Source organism: Corapipo altera, unplaced genomic scaffold, assembly GCF_003945725.1.
Source record: "Corapipo altera isolate COAL_440 unplaced genomic scaffold, ASM394572v1 205, whole genome shotgun sequence".
NCBI classification, from domain to species: Eukaryota; Metazoa; Chordata; class Aves; order Passeriformes; family Pipridae; genus Corapipo; species Corapipo altera.
Window position 1 is genome coordinate 191,745 of NW_020885046.1, and position 10,962 is coordinate 202,706.

General features: G+C 45.8%; 1 protein-coding gene across 1 annotated transcript in view; it reads left to right on the top strand.

The window, feature by feature from the left end:
- The first annotated feature begins 739 nt into the window (after positions 1-739).
- ALPK2 (alpha kinase 2) overlaps positions 740-10,962 on the top strand; it is a 24,159-nt gene continuing 13,936 nt past the window's right edge. Inside the window, 3 exon segments of the mRNA XM_027668590.1 lie at positions 740-1,769; positions 7,101-7,347; positions 7,349-8,783. Of these exon segments, the coding sequence (XP_027524391.1) occupies positions 7,292-7,347; positions 7,349-8,783 (1,491 nt within the window). The 5' untranslated portion in view covers positions 740-1,769; positions 7,101-7,291.

Here is a 10,962-nt window from a genome sequence, read left to right on the forward strand (position 1 = left end):
GGAGCGGGGCGGCCGGGGCGGGGCAGGAGGGACCGGCTGAGTGGAGCGGGGCGGCCGGGGCGGGTCCGGCTGAGGGTAGTGCGGCCGCCCCGTCCTGAGGGGACACCGCCATGGCGGGGCAGGAGACAGTTCCCCCTCTCCCCGGCCTTGCGGGCACTGTGAGGGAACCGAGCGGGTTTTGTTTTGTTTCCCCCATTTTGAAACGGGGACGTTATGTGTCTGACTCAGGGCGAGACCTCCTGCAGCGTCCGCAGCTGGCCCTGAGGAGGCCGGACGTGGTTGGAGAGGCGGGAGCTGGGCCCTAAAGCGGGCAAAAAGCACCCAACGCTGAGGGCAGGGGTCGCGCTCTGAGGAGAAACAGCCTTATCCACCTGCAGCCGGCACGGCCATGGATTCTTCTCCGTGCCACAGCTTCCTCCCACCCTGCTGCCAGTGCCCACACAGGCAGGTGTGCAGCTTAAGGCTCAGGCACCTTGTGGGAAAGGAGGGACGCCTTGGGAAGAGCCTCCCAAAGAGATGTTCCCGTGGCTGCTCTCCATCATTGCTAATGATGAGTGGGGAAGGGAATTCTTACCTCTGGAACTGCAAGTTGCTCAAAGTGGACTGGAAGTGCCTTAGAAAGTAACTTTATTAACAATTTTAATCGGTGATCAAGCATTCAGGTTGCTCAGGGAGGTGCTAGGTGCCCCATCCCTGGAAGTGTTCAGGACCAGGTTGGACGGGGCTTGGTGCAGTCTGATCTAGTGGAAGGTGTCCCTGCCAATGGCAGGGGGTGGAATATAGGACCCTTAAATGTCTCTTCCAACCCACACTATTTTATGATACAAATGTTGCTGCCTCTTGTTTCTTTGGGGGTTATTTTGGCTATTAGACTGTTACATAAAACAGATATCCCCGTTGCTATTCCTGAATGATGGTGATTGGAGGTGCTATATTTATTGCTGAACACACCAGTTTCCTATCTGGGTCTAGATAACACTGGGAGCAAGAAGTATTTAGCACGGTAGTATCTCATAACCAGTTTTAGTTGCCATTATTGCAAAATGCTTTAAAAAAATCCTGGCACAAAACTTGCTTTTCAGCCTTTTCCAGATCCCTTGAGCTCAGAGTAGTTTGTGCAATTCCTTGAAGTTCCTCCTGTGTGAGACTTGGCTCCTTGGGTAACAGGAGTGGGAATACTTCCTTACTTCAGGATTCGCCTTTTTGCCTTTGGGGGATGTGAATCACAGGTGAATTTCTGTGTAGTGATTGTTAAAAGTCCACTGGCCACCTTTGATCTCCTCAGCCTGCTTGTTAGGCACTGTGGGTTTTCTCATGCTCAGCAGAACTTTTGTGTGCTTAACCTCCAGCAAGTAAGAAGTTCCCGAGGTGCCTAGCAGAGCAGTTAGGCACACTCTCCAAAAAACAATCCAGTGCTTTAGTATGAAAAGCTAAGGCCAACACTTCCTCTCTCTCTCAGCCACGAGGAAATTCCTGTGGACTTCTATGGCAGTAGGATGTGCCCTCTTCTCACTGCCAACTCCCTGTCTGGTGGAGGTTTTCTCAGGAGGGGCCATCTGCTGCATGTAATGAAATCGTCTCTCTTAAAAGTCAACCTGTTGAGGGATCAGACTCCCTGCCCTGAGGTCACAGCAGCAGAACACCCCCGAAGCCGTCGGCTGCTTCCCAGCTCCCAACAACATGCACCAACGCAGCGTCCTTTGTCCTGCAGCACCAGGTCCCAGCCCAGGCCCAGCCTGCTGCTAGAATGTCCAGGAAGGGTCCTGCAGGTGAGTGTGTGTTTGGGGGGCTCAGGGGGATTGTACTGCAAACGTTACTCGGCTGCTTTTTTCTCCTGGGAATCGTAAAAGACGAGTAAAGGAATAAGGGCGAGTTACGTTATTCTTAAGGCATTACATTACTGCAGTGATTTGTAGTGTTATTGAGCAGGAAATAGGATTCGTTATTTGCTTCTGCTAAAGAATAGTAATTTTTCCATATCTTGATAGATTTATTTTTTTTAAAATGCATTGCATTTAGAATTCTGCTCACTGTTTCTAAAATTACACTATTTCCACCGAGTCTCAGCAATATAAACTTGCAAAAATCATATGAAAACGAGCTTCCTTCTCTGAAGAATGTGTAAGTGATACCAGGTATCCTGAAAAATGCATTTTATTTGTTCTAAATATATATTGCATGTTCTAGTACTCGGTAGCTAAAAATTTCTTCTATTCCTGAGAAAAAAATCTGGTCACTTAGTAGAAATAGGTGATTCTCAGGCTGCATGAATTGCTCAATCTGACAGGGTCAGATGCTTGGCAGATGTTAAAAATAGATTAAGACAGATCACAGTGTGAAGAGTTGTGCTGTGATTGCTTATTTTAATTACTCCATGTTAAGGTCTTTGTTAGAGGCACGCAGAGCCAGACATTTATTATTGCATTTAGCCAGTGAATTATAGCTGAGGTGTTTTTATACCGTGGGGCTGTTCACAGTGGGTGGGGCACTAAAACAGAAAAATTGACAAAAAGTCTGGGGTGCTGGCAGTTGAAGAACCACAACATATCACAGTATTTTTGGCAAAGCCATATTTTGGTGATAGTGGTTTTTCTAGTTTGCTTTCTGACAGTGTGCACTCCTTGACAAATATGCTGCTCCAAGTGTTCAATTTGATTGCGGTGCCTTGAAGGATTCATAGAAGAATAATGTGGTTATAGTTACTGTTTGGGTTCCAGACAGAACCGAGTCAGGTGCAGCTCCCGTGAGGTGCAGAAACAAGCAGAAAATGCTTCCCTGTGTATCCTTGGGTGCAGAGGTTCTCACTGCTCCTATCCCATCAAATGCTCCTCTCTGCAGTAGCAAACTGCTGTGTGAGTCCTCACCATAGCTCCATTGTGAGTTCACAAAGTTAGAGCTGAACCCTGGAATTCTGGTTTCTGCTCTCTTGGAGACTTTAACTTTTACAAGGTACTGTAACCATTTCCAAGAATGTAACCAGGATCACAATACTTGGAAAATGTTTCTACGGCGTTCTGGCACAATCACGTTGGAAAGCTTGTATAGGCTGGGAATGCAGGGTCAGAAATGTCATGTGGAATGTGATTCCATCAGTACTTGTGGATGCACTGAACTGAGAAAATTCACATAAACATGCCAATGTGGACAAAACTTTTAACTGAAAACTTTTTATAAAATCTTTGATTTCTATTAAAGAAAAAACTTAAAGAGAGATCGTGAGAATAAGCATTTAAATACAGCAAAACATTAATGGGAAGCTTTTTTTTTAAAGTGAAGTTGTATGTTTCTGATCATAAATATATTGTATGTGTTTCCATACAGGGAATATAAGACCTCACTTAAGAAATGCAAATGGGTGTGTAATGTCTGTGTTTATTGCACAACTGGAAAAGTCTATGTTTTGTTCTGCTTTGGAAGAAGAAAAATGTTAAACGTAAAAAAATCTCTTTTGAGAGATGCCCTGTATGAGGAAGTAAAAGAAATGTGTGTATTCCCAAATATAAAATGGTTGGCAGGGTGGGAGCGTGGATTGGATGGAATTACAGCTGTTGGTTTCTTAGAGGAGTGTTGCAGCTATACAAACCATATGCAAGCACTCTGCAGGAGAGTTAAGGCATATTTGAGAAATGTTTCCAGGGAGAGTGGCAAGGGAATTGGCATTAACCTTGGAATATAACGGCATTGGAGCACGACACTGAGATTTCCCAGGTGACGGGGTGTGTGTTGGTCATTTTGGGAAGGATCTGTGAGGTCACTGCAGTGATTTTGTGAAGGATCCGTGAGGTTATTGGAGTGATTTCTGTAAAGGAGCTGTGAGGTCGTTGGAGTGATTTTTGGGAAGGATCTGTAAGGTTTTTAGAGTGATTAGGACTATGGCATCTTTATTTCTCAGCAAACCAAGAGTCAGAGTCATAAAACACGAGCAACCCAGGAGCTGGGGTGCCAAAAGCACCAGCTTTGTTAGCAGTAATATTCCATTTAAGCTGTGTTTGCCACGCCAGGTGGCACATCCCAAAGTTTGGCCTGTGGAGTGGAGGTGACAGTAGGAAACTGTGCTGGCAGTTGGGGAGTTAATTGTCTCGGGTCAAGAAGCTCAGAATAAAAACCAAAGCACACGCTCCAAATACTCCAGTGACTTTCTAACCAGGATCTGTCTGCTGGAGAAGAGGGGAGCAGACTGCACTACACTCACATCCCCATCCTCCCCATGGGCACGTGTGTACACAGAAGAAAGGCTGGTTTTCTGAGTGCCAAATTTGGTGAAAGTTAATCCCTGACAGTTAAGGCCAAGGGATCTGCCAGACTCGGTGTGGCCGGGGCAGAGCAGTTCCTGCAGACACGGCCCTGTGCTCTGAGGCACGGGGTGTTTATGGGGCTTTGGGCTGTGTTCAGGTGCCCCTGGCCCCGTGTCAGCTCGGTATAAACACACCAAAGTGTCAGCTGGTGAAAGGATGTTTCTGAATGTGAAACACTGGAGTTATCAGTGTCGTTGCCTGTGGTGTTGTGCTGAGATATCCGTGTGTGGGCTCACCCAGGCTCTCCCTTCCCACTCCTTCGTGCTGCCGTGGGTGTGAGGCGGGTCCCAGGGGGCCTTTGGGGGTCAGGGCACGTTTCCATCCAGGGCTGGGCACAGATCAGGTGCCCATTGTGCCGTGGGAATGCGCAGGAGGGTCCTGGAGCTGGAGGGGGTGATAAGGGGAGCCAGTTCTTGGGGGTGGACAGACAGATCCTGGGAAGGGCAGGGAGGAGCAAGTGCAGCTGAGAGATAGGAAGGAATCCTATTGAATAAGGTGTGGGCTGAGTAGGGCTGCACAGAGAACTGAGATTGCATGATGAATAGACAGCAAATAACAGAAGAAACTGCTGGGAGGCCATAAAGGGGATTCTTTCCACCCACTCTGGAGGACATGAACCTCACAGAAAGACACAAATTCACTGCTGGACGGGTAAAATGCACAAGCTTTCTGTAGAAATAATTTCTGTGGATGTAAAATTGCCTACAAAGGAAGATCTGTGTTTTGGTTATAACTAAATAAATTAGGGGAAAATGTGATGCGAGAGAGGAAAATTCATAGCCATTTCTTACATTTAATCAAATTTGTATAGTTTTGTCAGTAATTTTTTTTCTCTTTGGTGACATTGGGATTAAGCCTGCAGCTCCTTCTGAAATCAATAGAAGTGACTTTGTGCCTGAAACTATATGCAAAATGGCTATTACTAAAAAAAACCCCTTATTTAAGTGTTGTTCCTTCCATGTTAAACTGTGATTCTTCAAAAATATTTTGTTCTCAGTTGGAATAAATGATAAAATATTGAACCTTTTTAATAACATATAAAAATAGGTTTCAAATTGGGAAAAACGTTGGCATTTTAATGAAAGTAAGTTTGAGCAGTCAAATTTTATATTTAGAGTTGGAATTTCAGACAATATTTTCATATGAGTAGCGAATAGGTTTTTCACAACCAGTGTGGAATTATGATGAAGCATGAATTTTGAATGAAGAAGCATGTTCTCCCTTATCCTGGGTTCCAGGGCCTTGAGCTAAGGCTGCAGCAGAGCCTGGTGAGCACACACATGTGTTTGATTTGCCTCAAGGGGTACCATAAAAATTCCCCAACATGTGCCATGGTTCTGATCAGTAAGAGATGGAAAATATATTTACAGACCATTAGAGATCCAAAATAGGCATCTTTCCTACCATGACCTGCTAAACCCTGATGTTTTAATTCCTCCTCCAAAGCTGTGCTTCACTGTCTCCTGTCATGAGCCAGGCCTCAGTTCAGCAAATAACATCACTGGTGTCCAGAGCAAGACTTGAGACAAGCAGCTGTAACACCCTTATTTGTTCCCCTGAGGAGCTGAGAGGCTGTCATACCAGCAGTTCTCTTTCCAGTTTCTATCTGAATTCAGTTATCGAATTTTTAAAAATCTAATATCTTCTATCTGCTCCCCAGATTTAAAAAAAACCAACTCTTTGTCTTGGATGGAAAACCATCACTTACTGCAGTTTTCCTCATGGAATGCTATTTTGCTTTCATTTCTGTGGTTGGATCTGGCAGTGTATGACAATCCAATCCAGTTGTCATCTGGAGAAATCTGCCAGCTCTTTTCCCCTCAGTGTCAGAGAGCAGCTGAGCTGAGACAGTGATGACTGTGTAGTACAATGGCTTTAGTAAAGGCCCTTCATGAGTCAATCTGTAGTAATAACATGTTGCCATAGCTCTTTTCAGCTGGGGAAATTACCATGCTTTTAAAATAACTTAGACCCTCCGAAAAAGAGGAAAGAGACATCTGGTCTTCTGCAAAGCAAAGATGAGAGCGGAGTTAAAAGAGTGCAACAGGGAACATCAGGCAAATGCATATTTAAGAGGAGATGGCTGAATGCTGGAGGGTAATTCCATGGCACTGTAATAAAACGGAGGAGGAAAAGATTACTCCCTGCTGCTCCATTTTTGTTCTGTTAATTATTTATATTCCTTACAGTTGAAATGGAAAGCAAAACGTGATCAGAGCTCTGAAGGGCTGGTCTGGTTGCCAGGTGCTGTTTGTCTGTGCTCCTTGGTGCATGTGGAGTCAAAGTGTTTGTCACACAACCCGACATTGTCCCTTCTCGTGTCCTTCCCCTTAACCACCTTTGCCTCCTGCTCTTCTCCACCCAGGTGACTGCCACGGCTGTTGGAGAGTCAGACTTGACAGGAGCAGAAGTGGAAGCCAACCAACCTCATGACAAACATCCAGCCAAAGAGCAATAAAATTGCTTAAAAGAGAAATAGCCCTATAAAATCTAACCAGACTGATTGTTCCATGTATTTCTGCAAGCAGGGTTTGGAATTGATGTCCCTGTGATGCCAGTTCAAGGAACAGCCTCCTGTTGTGCCAGTGCCACAGGTCACTGTGGGCAGTTGCAATGTGTTGCCTCTGGTTGTCATTGCACAGACAGCTGGGTTAGGGTTACTGCTTTAATGTCTGACCTTGGCTTTTGAATAATGGTTTCTGGTTTTGAAAATGCTTGCAAGTATGTGTCAATCGACCACCTTCTAGAAAAAAGCTATACCCATTTCAGAATTAATTTTAAACTTCAGATTTCTTTCATTTGCAGGTGCACAGAGCAAGATCTGCACTTTATTGACAGCTAGAATGACGTTTGTTGAACTGCAACCAGATACAAAGAACAAAACTTCCCCAGAATTTGTTGTTGTCCTAAATGAGCGCATGGGAGACCTCAGGGTAAAATGAGCAAGATGGGAAACATTTTACAAAACACAGGAGTTCACCCTGTGAGGGTGAGCCATGCTGACTTCACGAGGTTCTGACCCTCCTGAAATCATCCGTTTACTGCTCGAGGAGTAAAGCAGAAGTCTTGTCCCCATTTGAGAAATCCCACAGACACGTGCCTAACACAGAAGACAACATGGATGTAAAAAATCCGATTAAATCCCAGGGAAATATTTCCTGCCTAAGGCATTTGTCAGAGAATGGTGATGACCTGCTTCACTGGAACGGTCTGGTCCCTGTCACTGCTGCAAGAGCAGAGGAATACTGCAGCACACAGCTGCCTTCCCACCCTACAGATGTAACCACTTGTCACACAGACAACTGTTGCCTTGACACGGAACACCCTGGATCTGGTCAGTCTCTGGCAGATGTCCAGGTGTGTAAAAAGACTGGGTTGGACAGTCCTCTAACCACGAATTCCCTGTTCAGTGAGCAGGCAGATACTCCCATAGGAAATCCCACTTATTTTGTAAAAGATGATTCTGCAAATCCTGCCACTGTTCTGGAGATTTATACAGAGAAAGCTCCAAGTGTAAGTGATGACTTTTCTGATGATGACCTGGAGTACTTTGAATGTTCAGATGTGCTGACAGCGTATGAAGATGAAATCTGGAAAAAGAAATTACAATTTTTATTAGAAAGTGATGATGAAGATGATCTAAAACTGGGTAAGGATTGTGATGGGTGTGCTTACTTCCTCAGTGAAATGCCTTGTGTGTTCCAAGTGTCAGATAACACTACGCCTATGGATACCCCCATTGGCTTCTGTGGGCATCACTCAAAATTCAAAGGAGTAAATGTAAGGAGAGACCCCTCTTTGTACAGCCAGTCAACTGTGCAGACAGAGATGACTCTCCCTGTTGGACACCACCGAGACAAAAGTACCAGTCTGAAAGACAAAGACAAGAGCGAAGTGCCTGTTGCATCTGCAGCCCCTGGAAATGACCCCCCCAGCAGTGAAGAAGAGACTGATGGAAGCGGTCACCTGGCTGCAGGTTCCTCAGCTGAGAAAGCAAAGCACACGGATCCTGCCCCTGCCGAGGCAGAGCCGTCTGCCAGTGGCACAGGAGCTGCTGGGGCACATCAGGCTCCAGGGACAATGACAGAGCCCGGCATGGAGCGGGTCGTGCTGGGGGAAAGCTCCCTGCTGCTGCAGGAGCGGGGCAGGGACCTGCCCCAGGAGAACGCCCGGCACACTGTCTGCACCTTAACAGAAAGTCTGAGAAGAAACCTTTTCAAGTTGTTAAACCCTCTAGAGCTTTGCAGGTATGTCAGTGCTATAGGACAATCTTTCCAGGCTGCAGCAGAGGGCAGGGAAGCCAGCGCTCCGTCTCCCAGGCAGGAAGGTGTGCTTTCAACACAGATTCCCAGGGAGACAGAAAGCCTGCAAGTGCAGGCTGCTCTGTGTCAGACAGAAGAGGCAGATAAAGACTGTCACTGGGAAAGGAGAAGGACTCAGGGCCTGTCTGAGCAAAATCAGATGCCAGATGAGAACGTCTCACTCGGGGTAAGTAACGTGTTTATTGTTTATCATGTAATGCAAAGAGCTGCTCTGCTGGTTTAAATGCCATTTACTCCTGCTTGTCACAAAGTAATGTAAAATTGAAATTACTTTGAAAGGTACTATTCGTGTACTTCTGAATGACAGCTACGGCTGGGAGGGAAATCTGGGTTTGAAAAAGGCCCAAGTAAAGCCTAAGCTGTTCTAATTATAGAGGGAGCCTGATAATGGTGAGAGGCACTAATGGGCCTCTGGACAGCTGGATAGGGAAATCTGATATGGAGGCTACTGAACAGGTCTTAGCAAAGTAATGTTTCAACCCAAAAGGTTTCTCAAATACCTATTGTGAGCAGAGAATGTTTGGATTTACTTTCTTTTCAGTTTATACTCAACGAACAAAATTGTCCTCCATTTATGGTGCTGGAAACCTAAACCAAATCCACAGGGGTTTGCTCTGGGTTTGTAACAATGAGGGGAATTCAATGCAGAGAGTTCATGTTACAGAGGTGAATGGGGCTCTTTGCTTTTTAAGAACCAAACAGTGAAAGAAGCAGGTATTCCAGTTGAAATGTGCAACCCAGTTAAAAGATAAAAGCCCCAAAGTGGTACTCCCCATGTGCTTGCATATTTGATGGTGTTGGTAGGAAACAACTGGGGAAATCAGTACAGTTGGACAGACTGTATGTACAGGTATGATGCTCCACCAGTTTTCCTAAGTGGGAAAATGGGATCATCATTTTTATTTCACAAAGATTCAAGATACATAAATACCTCTGCGTGAATATTAAATCACAATTAATCTTATTATCACCAACTTTTCTGATTCGAAGGTGTATAGTTAATGGCACAGAAAAAATATTTATGACAACACAAGCCTTTTCTAGTTGCTTTTCTTCGTCTGATTATTGGGGCAAAAACATTTCAGTCCCATTTTAGGAGCACATTATGATGGGGAATACCCTCCCTTGGAATTAACCTCCCGAGAGCTTCCTAGCAGGGTACAGCCGTGATCTGCCAGAGGCATTGTTTTATTTTTTTCCACAAGTGCAGTACAATAATTTAAATCCCAGGAACCTCCTGGCCAAGAGCAGCTGTTATGTTCCAGTGAGTACCATGGCCAAATTTCAGATTGCCCAGTTACTCTTGGTACCTGCAGGCAGTGTGGATTCCTTCTGTCCACATTCCATGACCAAAACTTTACATTAGATAAAAAAGAAGGATTGGTGTCCAGAAAAGGGCTAGAGCTGGGCACAAATCAAACCCCTGGTTTTAAATATGCATTAATGACAGTGAAATTTAGGTGTAGGTTCAAAATTATGTGGTCTTGAAAATGAGCCAAACAAAAGCATCCCACCTGGAAACTGTTCTTTGTAACACAAGGAAAATGTGGGCAGCTTCTCACAGCTCCATAGAGTGAACCAGAAACTCCTCAGGGTTCTGCCTGTATAACCTGAGAAAGGTGAGAAATCATCAGCTGCTGTTGCTGCACACCGGTTGTGGTGAAGTGCCCTGGGGTGTTTGCTGGAGCCTGTTGTGTGAGAGAGCTGTGCCAGGAGCAGGGTGAGGGGCTCACAGCAGACCCCACAGCCGACCACTTTGGAAGGGCGTTGTATTTTCCCTGTGGGAATCGTCTGCTGACCTCAGGTCTGCTGAGGGTACAGAGCAGCCACGGGACTGCAGCACTAATGACCCCAGGATTTACACTTCCCCTTAGTGCCAGATTGCCTCGAACTGGAACAACCCTTGCACTGTGTCTCATGCAGCAGCTGCTGTGCTGGGGGACATCTTCCATTGGATGGTCAAGGTGGGAGGCTCCTCACTCCTTTCATGACCTCATGGTCTAGCCAGGGTGAAATTCTTTGTTTACCTGGTGCTTCAAAGCAGCTCAATTAATAATAGGTCCTAAAAGCCAACTGTGCCAGCTGTATGATGTTACAGAGTGTACAGAGAGCCAGGAGGCTTTGCAGTGTCATTGAGGAGCTGGACTCTGTTAGCAGTCAGCCAGCACCCTGTCCCTGGCAGTGTTCAGCACCCTGTCCCTGTAAGTGTTCAGTGTTCAACCAGCACCCTGTCCCTGGCAGTGTTCAGCACCCTGTCCCTGTCAGTGTTCAGCACCCTGTCCCTGTAAGTGTTCAGCACCCTGTCCCTGTCAGTGTTCAGTTCCCTGTCAGTGTTCAGCACCCTG